Raw genomic sequence first — 15,675 nt, forward strand, 5'->3', positions numbered from 1 at the left:
AAGAGCAGAGTCTTAATGGGCACAGTGAGTTGTGACGCTGTGGAGCCCCTGGCTGGGAATGCTGGCTTCACTGACAGCAGAGAGGTGGCAGAAGGAAGGATGAATGATTTCAAGGTTGCTCATTTTTCTTTCTTTCCGTGGATGGAGACTAGCAGGTGGGACAGAAATCAGCTGGTGAGAAGGGAAGACACCGGTGTTGCAACACGGCCAAAAACATTTACTGACCTTCTGTGTTGTAGCTCAATCAAAACAGAACCATCAGGAAGAGAACCATGCTATAATGCATTCATTTATGATATTCTTTGAACACAAGCCTTCTGTTATTATCAATAATAGACCACAGTCATGAATTTTATATTAGGAGTCTTAATTATATCTCGTTTTACAGCAACACAGAAAAGAAGCTTTTGAAATATGTTATTCAGTCTCATTTTACTGCATGGCTGATTTTGGGTCTTCAACCAAAGAAAAAAAGCTAACTATAAAGCAACTTGACAAGGACTGTGAATCCTTGAATGCAAGTTAACTTCTGTTTATCCACCCCATATGTCTGTTAGCATGCTAAGCAGGATTGCGCAACCTTTTAAAGGAAACATGACTTGACATACGATCTTCTGTTTATTCTCAGTGCACTGACTGCTGCAGGGTTTTATGAGGGTTTTGACCAGTTAAAAAAAGGTACATCCAGCAGAAGGGAATCACATTATTAACACATGACATGAACCAAATTAATCAAAGAGCAAGTGGAATTCAGTCAGCGTGTTGCAATCTTTCTACAGCAAGACGAGCTTGAATGAAAACTTGATTTGGCAGGGGATTCTTTCAGAGGGTGAGCAGTGTTGTCTCTTGTAACTGGAAAGTCCAGTTTGTTAGCGGCAGACACAAGAAGGCTTTAGACAAAGACAAAGGTGTGTGGAACTGCAAAGCTTCGGGCAGTTGCATCATTTCATTGTGCTTAATAAAGACTAATTAACAGATACAAACAACTAGTGATGAAATGTAGGCGATGTCTTTGGCTCCTCTGGGAATGCAAGTACTACTAAAGTATTAAGTAAGGGAATTTTTAAGCTTCGGACTCAATGCATTGGATTAAGTGAAATATGATGGAGTTCCCTCTTAAAGAAGGAAACAGAACAATTGTATGAATGGATAGTAGCCAAGAGGTGTGGCTGAGAAGGAGAACTCCATGATGCAACAGGGGAGAGTGAATGGGGTAGTCAGCACACCTACTTCCTTTTACCCCTTACAAAATGTTTTGTCATGTCATCAAAGTTCAACTAAATATGGTAAACATATATTAGAAGCACCTTTTACTATAATATATAATATATTACTATAAGTCTTATAAAAGGTAGGAGGACTGGTGAATGCCACTGAGCCTTTCTAACAGCAGACATTTTGACTTTAAAAGCACAGGTGCTGCTTATAACATCAACAAAGGCTCTGTTGTCTTCAAGTGTCCCAGTCATGGCACTGAGCCAGCATGAGCAACGCCAGGATCCTGAAACTGAAGCAGCTAAATGGAGTTTAGCCATTATCAATTTTATTATTCACACCTAGGTAGAGCTGCGATGATTAGTCGACTGGTGGTAGCTTTTGTAAGTAACTTATCAGGCAAAAATGGCAGAAAATGCTCTTTCCAGCCTCTCAAAAATGGAGATATTGATAGATAATAAAAATGTTTTTTTGTTGCAGCCACTACAACGACTGTAGCTTTTGTGCTTTTCCAACTGCAACATTCCAAATGCGGTGAAATGCTCCTCCTGAAAGACACTAATGATGGATGTTATCAGAATATTTTATACTGTCAACATGGTGGCTCGCGATTGGCCACTTTGAGGATCTTTAATCTTTATCGGTTAATGATGCACGCGTGCGGTTGATTGTTTTCTCCCCTTTTCCAACCTGTTTCCATCACAATGACACACAGAGCCTCTGAATCTTCTGTTGCAACACAGAACAACAATGTACAAGGGATCAGAGATTACTGGTTAAATTAAAGCTAAATCCAGCTAACTGACTGTCAATATAACAACATTAACTATAACTTCTAATTAATGTGTCATTAATGATTGAGGATTCAGACCAGTTGTAATCAAAAACTAACTAGAAATGACTTATTGAAGTTCCTGGTTTATACGTATGGAGAGTTTCAGTCGAACCAAACTTCCGCCCCTGTTACATGAAGGCTCTTACTGTTGCAGGCTTGTGCACATTCCAGATTACAAATACTGACATAAACAAACCACGCTGACTTACCCGACATCTATGAGAGGAGACTTCCCTCGATCCCTCTTGTAGCACAGAAACAGCTCAGGGCTCTTAAGACTGCCATGATTAAGGTTGGCTGGCTGTCCGCTGTAGGTGCTGTCGATGCAAGTGAAGCCCTCAGGCACTGTTTCTCCTGCCGACCTGTTAATGACCGCCAAGTCCGTGATGGGCGCTTTGGGCCCGCTGGACTTGGTCTCCGACAGGTCCTGCTCAAGGGGCGTGGATTTGTCTGTCAGCCCGGCCACCACAAAGTAGTCGGTCACACGGTGACCCTTGTCCTCGATCATGGCTGGGCGTACCTGGAAATAAGAAAACAGAGATGTGAGATTTATTTGGAATGACAGAGCGATTTATTTTGCCTAAAAGATAATAAACCCTCCTGTAACACATTCGTAGAAGACAAAAAAAGTTTTCTATTCTCAGCAGTGGTGGTGAAAACCTCTTGCAAAGCACAGTCTATTGCTTAACACTTGGTACAGATACTGTATTCAGGCTATAGCTTCAGAATAATGCATGTTAGTGAAAGCTCTTACATCTCACTATGGGCCAGTGGGATGGATTACACATGCAGCCATACACAGAATGTTAAGTAATACTGTTGCAACGGCAATAAAAAAGGATCATTTAGGACTGATGCACCACAGCGTAGCAAACAAACTGGGGAAACACACGGAGTAATGAAGGGACTGGATTTGTTGACATTCACAAACACTCTTGTCATTGTATATCACCGCACTGCTCCAATTATGTTGAGAGAGTTAAAGCTCCAGTGGCTACAGAGAGCCAAGGGAGAGCAGCTGGGCCCAGAGGAATGCTCAGAAATGCCACAGAGAGCGTAAATCAAGCAGACACCAAAGTCTGTAAAACACTTGGCCTGAGTGATAAAATATATGAAATTACACCAAATGTAATGGTTGTAGTCGCCAAAAATGTGTCTTTTTCATTTACTTTAAATTAAAGAAAGTATAGAAGTCATTTTAAACAAAAGATTTGCGCCGGTTACTTTGTCACTTTGGTAATGGTTATATAATATTGAATACTGAGCTCTTATTTATGACATAAAGATGCCCAGTTCCATTCAGTATTCATAAGACATTAAATATCATGTTATAAGTATGTAATAAAGGAGATGCAACATATTTTAAAGCTGCTGCTCATCATTTATACACTATAAATTATCGTGCAAATAAATGTCTCCTGTGCCAATGAAAAGCACTTAAAGCCTGGCCAACAACAAAGAGCAACTGGTTGTTTAAGGAGAAAGAGAAACTTAGAGCAAACACATCCACGTTGCCTTCAAAGGGCTGTTAGGAACCCACACAGGAAGTTCAATTTTTCCAGTGGTGAGTCAGCTGTGGCGGGAGGGGAAAAAGAAGCCTCTTTGTACAGCAACAACAAGCACAGACAGCCCTGGAATTCATGACGCCGATCAACTACTACTGTCTATTGTAGTTTTTTAAATTTCTATTCTGGACTTTAATTTTCACCTGTCAATACGGTACCAATATGTAATCACACACAGTACGGGCATCTTGAAAGGCAACTGAGTTGTTGTGCAGAGAGAATCTACATGTGAAGCTGTTGCAGTGTAGCTGGAGACAGGAGTGCATGTGAACGTCTACTGGCTGCAGTGCAGTGCAGGACATCCGTTGGCTTGTGCTGTGGAAGGAGTGGCAGGAGGCAGACTGACCTGCCTGGAAGGAAAATTATTCAGCCACAGCAAGGCGGCAAACAGCTGACACATGTTTTCCACACAAAACAAAAATCTTTTCAAGACTTTAAACCTACTTTTTTTAAATGGCCATCAACTAAACAGCATGCAGTTTTGGACAACAGTGGCAATATATGTGTGAAAAACTAGTTAAATTACTGCTACATTCTTTCGAAACAATGAGGAATGCAGCACTGTTTTTGGGTTAGAAACTTGGTATTTTGCCCATGCCAACATGCCAAAAATGATTTGATTCTAGTATACTGACAGCCTCACAGTCCAGGTAGCTTTGCAGAATTGTGGCTGGATATTTGCCCAGAATATGGCCCATTTTTTCCTTTCCGTTTTAAAACAATGTCTGGAAATCAAAGAGAATGTCATGCTATCCAAGCAGAGACTGAATGACCTCAACTTTCCACAAACAAACATGGTAACAAAGGTGCATCAGTGAAGACGGTAAGGATGAGCAGGCTCACTCCCACGGTTCTTTCAAGAGGGTCGGCTGTTGAAGTAAGGCAGGATGGAAAATATCAGATGGATCTCACAGGTAAGGCAAGGAGGAGAACTATCAAACAGGATCAGCAAGAACTCATATTTCACCATCCCTATAAATGTACTTTATTTCAGTATTCTCCTTCCAATGCAGGACATTTACACATTCTGAGGAATGTCACTGAAACTAATTTGTTCTTGAGACTAACATTTGTGAAAGTCCAAATGATTCCAGATGTAGTTTCTCACAACACAGTGAATAATGTCTGCTCCGCTCCTTTAAAAAGCCTGCTGTCTGATCCAGCTCTTATTTTATGATGATGCACAATAGCAAACTTGAGACATTGAACTCTATAGAGATGATTGCTCTGAAGAGATTTACTGCACTGTATCCATGGTTACTTCTCACCGGTCAATACACCCTTTTCAAAAGCAAAATTCTGTTTTCAGACTGTATCTGCTTTATAAGAAACCACACTGTTGAATGTGTTCTCACCAAAGTCTGGCCAGTATACGTAGTCTGACTGTCTGCATGTTAATGACTGTTTATTGCTACAACTAAACTCTCAGACTCCTCACAAAACTGAACACACCTGTTTCACAAATTAAATCCATAAACTGATCATTGCATTCATGCATCTGGGTCTTTATGAGATTTTAAACGTGCAGGTGTCTTATATGCAATACAGTGTAACACTTACTACAGTACTGCAAATAGAAAAGCCCCACAAACCACACAAAGAGCTCCAACCTGTGTGAAAGTATGGCATCTAACCAGAAGGGAGTTCCTGCTTTTAGTATGTGTCAGGCAGTGCATTACAACTGCACCGGTACTATTTTCTCTGAAGTATACTGTGGGTTCCAGTCTATGATTCAAATGTTAAAGTCACACACCAGCTGACCCAGCAGCAAATAACTAACAACTGGATTTACAGTATATTAACTGAACTATTTTTTGGCCTTGTGGGGGCAGCGAAACAAGTAATAATCCGGACAACATTGACATATTTCTCCTTCTAGTTGATATTTTGCCCACCTAATGAACATAAGACCAGTATTCATTCTCCTCATTTGTGGTATTTTGTGGCTCTTTAGCTGCTAAATGCTATTCACTATGTACGTATACTCACCAGCATATTCTTTTTAAAGTGACCTTTTTGCTATCTGTAATGAAACTACAAGCACTTCCTGTGCAGCTATACTCATCAAGGGCTCAATATTAAATGACTCGTTAAACAAATGAGGCTGATTCTAAGCCAGTGATTCTCCTACTGTATAATTAGCAGGTCACAGGTCAGCAGGAAAGCAGTGATGCGTGTGCAGGGTCTCACTTTCTCAGTTTCCAAAAAAATTGGGTCTGCTCTGCTGAGAAACACACATTCGACTCCACAATTCATCTGCTCTGAAATGGTAATGTTAGTATGAAAACATCAAGGCTGTGAGTCATACAGCTTCTCAACAGCATGGTCACAGTGTCACAGCAGGGAACAAAGTAATGTTAACAGGAGTAAAAAAAAAAAGAAGAAAAACCAACACTATCCTGGGCAACCAGCAGATCTGTTTGGTCCTGATTGGGCTTTGAATGCCACCCTATGAATGTTCGCCATGCTGGTGAATCAACACACTCTTTATGAAGCATTACTTAAACAAGCAATTTGTGAATTTAGTGAGCTGTTTAAATTATCTACGAATAGGATGTATTGATATTTTAGGGACTCTCCCATGAAAACTTGAAATAACTTTGAGAGCAAGCTCTTCTTTACAAGCTCTTCTGATTATAGCATGTATGAAACAATAAAAGTACACAGAAATTTCAGTGTATATCAATAGATGCAGATGGACCCTTCCCTACTTCCAGCGCCCTTGCTTGGATCACACCCATCTTCCAAGTTGCCCTTGGTTTCAATTTCATACCTGTCAAGTTTTAGGACTGCGTCTTACGCGGTTATCAGGCTATGGGCGTAAGGTGAAGCTGGCTCAAGATCTAGTTTCTGGTCCTTTTTCTCAACGAGCTATGAGTGAATCTGGCAGGAAAACACATAGATAATCTATTATAAACAATATATATATATACATATGATAGAAATGATCGGGTTCTGAACTTTTGCTTTCCACTTTGACACAGAATCTGCCACCATGATCTTGTCAGTCTCGTCAGGTGATGAGTGAAATTGGACTCCTGCTACTCTGTGCGCTGCGAGTCTGCTGCTGCTTTACAGAGCAGAGCAGAGACTTTGACGTGGGTGCCGATGCTCAGAAATTAACAAAATTGGTTTTATTTCTATATAAAAAAGTGTGTGTGTGTGTGTGTGTGTGGGGGGGGGGGGGGGCGGTGGGCAAGTCATGTATTTGGTGTATGCCAAAACACACAGGTAACACCACTACTGTGCCAAGCCTCCTTTCTATGCCCCTACTTCCGACGCCCTTGGACGTACAACACCCATTTTGATCCAAACTACACACTTGTAAAGTTTCACGACACACACACACACACGCTGTCAAAGGCCACAGGTGGAAAAAGTACATGCATTTACGCTGCTCTATGTCAGTCAAATTACCATGATTGAGACTGAAAGGAGTAATACCATTTCCCTGGAAGGCCAACTAGTCACTGATGTTTGGTGTGCACACAACTGTGGATACACTCTTAAGGCTGGAACCACTTGTGACAGAGCTCTCCTTCTACCACAACCATACAAATATCTCTTTGTGACAGCCCATGATAGACAAACACTAACGCTGCCATGGCAACCAAGCCCCAAACAATGCCAGGCTGAGCGACCCTGAGCCGCAACATAGTGTAACTCTAGCTGAGGAAATTGATCTCCGAGTTTTTCAAGGTTACATTTAGTATTGTGGACATGTTCTCTGTGGTCCGCTGTCAGCCTCAAAGGACGCCAAAATAAAAGTGCTCCGTTTCAGTTTTAGACCTAAACTAGCAGAGAAAGATTGTTTTATTGTGCCCTTTTATGTCTGGCGGGCAAATAAAACATGGCAGTAGCCATAAACGGTGACTGCGTTGACAGTGGATTAGACTAAAAGCTTTAAAGCTATTGTAAACAGAAGTGAACATAACATTTAGGATTTTCTGCCCTTCTTGTTCTGCACTTGTGAAAGCTTGCAGAGTGGAAAACATTCAGGAAAACTTTTAAACCTCAAGGCAGGAATCAAATTTCCTGGGTCAAATGTTAAAACGACTGAGTCAAACTGGCAGACAAACTGGTGCATTAAATTTCCACTGTATTAAGTCTTGTGTTGTAATTTGAGCTCCGGCCTCTAAAGGTTGTGTGCTGCCCCTTCTTTCCCATATGAAAACCTGTTCCTCTGTTACTGCTGAGTCCCGCTGATCGAGTGTCACGCCCTTTGTCTGGGTTGCACTCAGGGAATAGGGTCACTACGAGCCATGACAAAATTACTATGAGGCTTTAGAGGACATCTACTCTGAAACTGGTTTCTGACTGTCTAGTAGCTATGAATTCTTAAAGCTTAGGCCTAAATATAGTGTAGTATAGTGGTGAAGTGTAGTATAATGTGTGTCTCCTTAAGAGTATGCTTTAACTTTCAATGTATAATGCAGACAATAGATACTGTATACACTTAATGTGTAAGATATTTATGTATTTATAGAGGATTTTATCCACAGTGCCCACAGAGCCACACCCAGACCTGGCCATAACTAGAGCCCCACAGATTAATCAATATTGGTTTATCACAGACATATCGGTATCTATTGGAATCTGCATGATATGCATCAATATGAAAACCTTTTTACAGAATATATAATGCAGAAAGAAATATGCTTGGGGTGTCTGAGAAACAATGTCATATAGCCATTCATTTAAATTTATTTAATTCTTTGTTTAAGTGGTCAGCAATTGACTGATAATTAACATAGAGTGATATGTACCTTTTTAATTTGTTTTTATTTATATTCTAGTGATTAGTTAGTTAGTTTAGTTTAGTATTCATTTCAAGAATTAGTTTACAGTATATTACAGTGTATGCACAATGTACAGTCGAATGGTATCAGTATCATATGCAAAATTGGTGCAAAAGGTAGAAAAGTCGAAAGTATAAAGAGTAGAACCTCAAACATTGGTTACATCAGCTGCCACTGAATTTGAATTTTTCCCCTCTAATATCTGTATGGGTTTCAAAAATCCCAAATGCTTTGGGCTCTAGCCTCAAACCTATTATTGACGCAATTTGTTTCAAAATTCAAACACCCTGTTCTCAGAACCACAACTTAGTCAAATACAAAACACAAAGGACACTGCATACACACTCATGGAATCAGTGACTTCCCCTTTTTGCCGATGCCCAATGCAGATATATGGACATAAATACATTTAGAATTTCAAAATTGTGTAAATATTTTCTTTCATAAAAAACAATTATGTCCAAGCATGTTTACTAAAACTGCAAAATGACAGCATTTCTGAATATCCTTACTTACTCTGAAAATAAAAACGCATGGCATGAGTGGGTGTCAAAAGCCTTTGAATAAAGAGAGTGAAAGCCAAGCAAAATCAAACCGTTACAAGTCCACAATGTAGAACAGGTTTAGCCAGTCAGGCCTTACTGAAATGATGGGACCACTCCTCACTTTCACATGTTGAGAGCACTACAGATGTTCCAACTAGCTAACATTCAGCAGACATTATTTGAATGGTGGCCTTAAAAATAACATCTAAAAAAAAACATTGATTACATAACCAAATTATAATAATCAATCATCTTAATTTCTAAAAAAGTGGAAATTTGAGGTGGTCTAAAGTCCTTTATCCCTGCAGGGATTCGAGATCGCATGTTGGTAATTATACCAGCTGTGGGAAGGAAATGTACAAATACTTGTTTGTAATATTATCTGATCTTTCAAGCTTCTCTGTGATCATTCAGAGAGGCCTACAGTGAAGGGAGACCCATCCAAAATGTTAAGGATAAGGTAACAGTATTTTGGAAGGTATAGTGGAGTAAAGCGAAATGTAATGAATCAGCCTCCAGTACAATGGCCTATTCTTGTCTGAATCAGTAACTATAGTTCAGACGACTATATTAACATTTCAGATTAGCAAATCCAAAAGTAACATGTGTAACACTTATCACCTGACATAAATCTGTGGGGTAAAGGGTATCTCATGTTTGTAAAAAAAGAGAGAATAACCATCGTCATTCCTTCTTTGACAGTTGCACTGGTCTTAACTTGCAAATGCACTATCAACCCAACAACCCCTGAGGGCAAAAAACTCTTCGACTGCCATAAATAAAACTGGAAAGGTCCTAATCCTCACGTGTGTGTGTGTGTGTGTGTGTGTGTGTGTGTGTGTGTGTGTGTGTGTGTGTGTGTGTGTGTGTGTGTGTGTGAACATGCCAAACCTGATGTTTGTTCTGTTTTAGCACATGTAGCTGATGTCGATGAGATTCAACTGGCCAGCCAATTCATTTCCAAGGGAGCACATTCAAAGATAAAGAAAGATTAAGAAACAGAGACCGAGACAGACGTAGAAACAGAGATTTCTTTTTGTAAGTACACAGAGTAGAGCCCCTTACTCCATCCCCCATGGTCTGCCCCACAATGATCTCATCCCTTTCACACAAAAGAGCCTGGAGGCTTGTTCCCCAGGGGTGAAAGAGCCTGCCTGCCTGTGTGTGTGCATGCACAACTCGGAGTGTTTTGTGTGTGTAATGCTGGACAACAGACAGTGCTGTGTCTGTCTCAGTTATTCAAGCAGGAGCCCCACCATGCAGATCCACTCACTGCTTGACTGAAACAGCAGCTGAGCACGACACACACACTTGTCATGTTCTGCACCTTGGACAATGCAAATAAGAATAAAAGGCAATGTTTACTATGTGTGTGCACCATGCAGTAATTATACTAAGGTGCGGGCTGACCCTTAGTTATAAATAGTAGGGCAGGCTGATCCTTCACACCAACCCCCCCTATTGTGACAAGTGTATGTGTGTGAGCTTATACGCAAGGGCTACTTATTCATCTGCATGCAACAGGGCTGATGAAGTGCACTTTAAAACATTTCTGAAAGCTCAGTTATGCTAAGTGACGTATAAAAAAAGTTGTCAAAAGCAAAAGTCTTCAAAGGAAAATTACATTTTCTTTCAGCTGTAATAGCCTCCAGAACATTACCCTTTCAGCTCCAGTGGCAGCCGCTGAGCCGCAGTGTGTCAGCTTCTGCAGCACCATGTCTGCCTCAAGTACCACTCTGTAGCTCTGAAGAGCAAAGTGGCCCTCCCTGCCACCTGTCATCACAGTGTGCTGTAGGGGGTGAAGGCCAGGCTGAGTATAAGGTGCCAATGAGGTGATGAAACATCCAGTTTACAAGGCTATGGCTGCCGAAAAGCCAGCGCTCTGGAGCTTGGGTTTGATGCGAGATGAGCTCAAAATGAAGCCAGTTAAGTTGCTATCGGATCGTATTCACATGATGCAAGCCACTGTACGTGTGCATAATTGGCCTTTTAAACTGTGGTCTGTAAATGCCTCACCCTGCTAATTCATCTTAACAGTCAGTCGATGAGACCAACAGCCTAACTGGATGGAATGAGCCGCATCAGCTGCATCAGCCTTCAGTTTGCGATACAGAAAAGTGAAAAAATACCCCAAAAATACTCAAGTGCACTTGAATATTTAATTATATTATTTAACTGTTCAATATTTGCTGTTCAGGGTGAGGTGAAGCGTTCACAGCCGACAATCTGCTTTTTGGCTACAGATAAGCCTGAGATATCCTGGCATTATCATATCCATACGCTAACAACATCCATCTAGCTCTGCACGGCCTGCACAAAGCCAAAGACCAACGGTGAACTCTGTTCCTCACTTGAGTTTCTTTAACCCTGGCAGCTGTTTTTTTTTATATATATATAAAGGCAATACATAAAATCCAGTTTTATTTAGGGACTGACGAGAGCCGTCAACAAGTTTCTCAGAATAGGTATCTGACTGCCAAATCACGCAGATAACAGATAATGTTTGTTTTTCTACACTACATGCTGTTTCCTTTGGCTCCTGTGGGCAGAGGCTGTTACAACTGACCATGTTACCGTAATAGTATCCTGACAGACATGTTCGTATTTACATTTAATATATAATGACATTGCAAATAATTACAACTGCCCATTTACCAAAGTAAAAATGCTTAGTACATACCAGTTAAAAAGGTAGTTAATTTGTAATTATTTTTTTCTTATTTTAGAAGCCGTAACAAGCAAATATTGTTTTTTCTTGCCACATTATCAGAACTGCCCTTCATTAACTGTTTCAGCACTATAACAGACATTCAATAAAGCCCAACACAGAAGGCTCACACACAGTGTATGCTCCCCTTTTAGTATTGTATCTCTTTCAATCTTTGTCAATCCAACAGTAATTAAAAAAGTACTGGATACTTGGTAAATGGTTTGTCAAGATAACATCAATTTGTCGGTAGCAACCAGTGGCTAGCAAATAATTACTGAAAGTGAACATTCTTCCTTTCTCACTGTGGGCTTTTAAGAGAAGGTGACACACTTTGAAGTGTCAAACGGTGTCACAACTGTTACCCACAGAGCCAGCAGCAGCAGGTAGGTCATGCTTCCCTCAACATGACAAGAGGGTATGACAAGGGCAGAGGCAAAGATGTTAAAGGAGATAGTGGATACTACAAGGTCACACAGAGCTTTTTACATGGCTTTAACATATATTGGAGCTCAAAGGACCGAAAGCACTACAATCTTAAAGGTCTAATATTATGCTGATTTTAAGTTGATACTTGTAATTGGGTTTAAAAAACACATTTTTTTCTCATACTGTCTGTCTGAATATACCTGTATTCACTGTCTGTCTGAAACGCTCCATTTTCACAGCCCTTTCAGCCCTCCTCCTGAAAAAGGTAGCTGCACTTTCTACATATATATATATATATATATATATAGTATAGTTGTGACGTGACAACTGTACAGAAGTCCTGACGGCCCGTTTAAAAGGTACAGTTTCTGAATACTGTGTGCATTTCTATGAGGACTGAGCATTTTCATGTTTTTACAGTATTAACATAGCCCCAGAACTGCTTTATAATTAAACAAAAAGACAGGACCTTTAAAACTAGTCAAATTATTTTAAAAACATGACTTTGTACAACTGGAAACAACTTGGGTAGGTTAACCGATGCGAGGCAGCTGAGGGCAGTGAGGCTAGGCTCAGCAGAAACGTCACAAGACTGCTTCCCTCCTGGAGCGTGACAGCCTGGCTGACAGAGAGCATTCTTTCCCCTCTAAGGAGAAGGGAGAGAGGGCAAGCTCGTTGCCTTTACTAACTAGCTGGGCCAATAACGGCTCAGACCCAAGCCTGTTGAAAGAAGACGACTAAAACACGAACTGGCACATCACAACAAAGTACAAGGGTCAGAAGAAGGAAGTAGGTTACCTGATAGGGTTTTTTTCTGGCTTACAAGATCCTTGTTGTTGCTCTTTGGCTAGAAACGACTATCTGTGGTTAATATGTCTTAAGACGTGCAAACAGGCGGATGAACCTAATGTACCGAAGTGTTTTAGGTAAGTATTAGCTCTAGACTTTGTATTGTCAGTCGTCTCGGTATAAAACACGAAGACTTCCTTCGTACAAGTAATTAAAAACAACAACAAAACAAAAAACAACCAAGTCTCCCGCCGTTCCTTGAATTTGTCTGACTAGTACGGCGTTTGCCCTTACCGACAGAAGTTTCCGAATCTTGTACCGTAAACATTTTCGTGTAAATGATCATTGTTCTTCATCCTTGGATGTTTGTTTGCTTGCGGCCTTGTACGAGCTGCATGATAGTAAAGTACTCAACACGCTGTGAATTCTCCAGACGATGAGCAGCTCTAGTCACACATGGGCTCACTCGGACATTACACAGACCTTGTTCTAGGGATCTAGGAGGGTAAAGTCGGTTTAATGTCTGGTCGAACTGTTTCAGACATACATACATACAGCTCCGCCGGGTAATGAGTTCAGGTTTGCAGTGCATGTGTGAAAGGGACTTTTGAGCCCTGCTTTAAGTGAAGGTCCTGAGAGAAAGTAGTGCCAGTTCAGGTGTATAAAACACCTGTCAGTGGGTTCACGTGCAAGCAGTTTTATTGTCATTTGAAGCAGTTAAGACGATAGTTGACTGACTTTACTGAAAAGATTTACAGTAACGTACCAGAGCAGACTTTTGTCACATTTGTTGCTCTTGGGAAACACGCCGCTCACTGTCCCACAGAACGAATTACTGGCTTTTCTCACACCTAGGCAACCACAGAGTCCTTCAACAGCCTGTTGCGGCTCCCTTGGTCGGTCTACTTCCTTTCCTTGGTCACCTGACAGAGCGTCTGGACGACCAGTGGTGGTGACAAAGTGCAAGTTCAATGTACACAAAGCCACAATGAAGCCATGACCTACTTTATACCTGCTGCCTGTAGCGGTTAATAGGAGGCAACATTCATTCCACTCCCCTTTTCCAACCGCTGTAGGGCCAAGCCAAGGTCAAGAAGGAGATTTTTCTGCTGCGTTTCCACATGTTAACGGCTTAGTGCTGATGCAATCCTGCAAGAGTAATTTCCACGATTCACTTTCTCCACAAACCTTGATTATTCTGTTATAATCTAACATTCCCGCTGCTACCTAAAGTGGCAATAAAGTAGCAAAAAAACTACATTAAATTCATTCAAGTATAATATGAATCAGTACAATACAAGAGGAAGTGCCAATCTCTGCTCTGCTGGGACCACTGCTGTCAAAGCAGAAACATCACATGCATGCCATGAATCACCAAAAACGGTGATGGGAAGCTGGGCGTACTCTGCTGCTGCCCTTGGGGGGTTCTACTGCTGCTGGCTGGCAAACAGTCAAGTGCTGAGGCATAGATATGTGAGCACCTTGGCAATGCATTCAATGGCATTTGTGCTCACCAATACAAATCCACAAAACCAGCAGAGGCATCTTACACAACTCTGTGCCCTGCGGTTAGGGTCATAGAAAAATGCAGTTCCTGGATAAAAGCATGCCACATGCACAAAAAAGGTTAACACGTCCTTGTCATGGGTAAAGTTCTGAGTGTCTTCAGTCCTTTGTTTTCAAACTGCATCTCGTATTACAAGCAGGGAACTTCAGTTTGTGAGTGTGGCAGAGAGCAGACACCTGCACGGTTAGACAGGCTCCAGGAGAGCAGAGCCTGATTATGTGGTGTCAAGGAGGGCCCGGGAGGAAGAGGAGGAGCGGTGTTAGATTCCCAACTGTTGCATCCGAACCATAATTAGGTCAACTTTCATGCAGGAAATGCACAACACCACGGATATAACAAAGGACGTGTCCTCCTGTAAGCAGCCTGTGCAGTGATACGTGGCCGACTGACTGACTGACTGACTGACTGTCTCTCTCTCTCTTTCCGCGGTTGGAGAACACACGCAGCACAACACCAGGGAAATGTATTTTTCAGCGAGCGTCCTCACTTCTACACAGCAAGTTACCTTGATATAGTTAAAACTACCATTTGTAACACCCACGACAAACTCTGCCGAGTCTCAGTTACCTCCACATTAAAAATATGAGCACTTACCAGCTGTTTACACTGCAGCGAGGGACAATGTTGACATGTAGGCAACTTGCTGTTTTTACCCGCTTGATATATTCCGTGTTTTTGTTTTAGTGCAACCGAAACAGGTTTAAACAGGACGGCGAACAAAAAAGGCACTACGAAATACTCCTTTCAAACTTTCCTGGCCACTTCTTCGCCACACTTTTATCTGAAGTTGTCGGCGGAGGTAGGCGCCATGTTTGTATCTGCGTTGATAGTTTTGTTAGTGGGCTTTCTTCCCAAACGTCTCTTTCAGACTGGAACCGCCCAGAGAAGAGGAGAGGCTACAGTCCCTGCTGTAACTGACAGAGGCAGGCAGGCCCCGGGGCGAGGGCAAGCCCGCCCACACACAACACCAACCACTTCCTGCGTGCCCTTTCAAAGTAAAAACACACAATGGCAAACGTGTTGCAGTTTTCAAAATTGGTATTTGGGAATTGATTGTTAATTTATATATTATTAGTTGTGGTTATATGTTATCATATATTATTAAGAGTAAAGTCTACGTATATACAGAGGACATCAGAGATTATCAACAGAGTTCAATTAAAAAAACTTTATTTGTCCCAGGGGGGGCAATTCAGGGCACAAAGGGCAGCAAATAACGACAGT

General features: G+C 41.4%; 1 protein-coding gene across 2 annotated transcripts in view; it reads right to left on the reverse strand.

Moving 5' to 3' along the window:
• Positions 1–15,289, reverse strand: part of dennd4c (DENN/MADD domain containing 4C) — a 33,022-nt gene extending 17,733 nt beyond the window's left edge. For both annotated transcript variants that reach the window (XM_083937260.1, XM_083937259.1), the window contains exons 1-2: positions 15,046–15,289; positions 2,260–2,570 (exon numbers count right to left, since the gene is read on the reverse strand). In XM_083937260.1, the coding sequence (XP_083793386.1) occupies positions 2,260–2,558 (299 nt within the window). In that variant the 5' untranslated portion in view covers positions 2,559–2,570; positions 15,046–15,289. The remainder of the gene's footprint in view (positions 1–2,259; positions 2,571–15,045) is intronic.
• Positions 15,290–15,675: the final 386 nt, after the last annotated feature.

This window comes from Echiichthys vipera, assembly GCF_963691815.1.
Source record: "Echiichthys vipera genome assembly, chromosome: 22".
In the NCBI taxonomy this organism is placed as follows: domain Eukaryota; kingdom Metazoa; phylum Chordata; class Actinopteri; order Perciformes; family Trachinidae; genus Echiichthys; species Echiichthys vipera.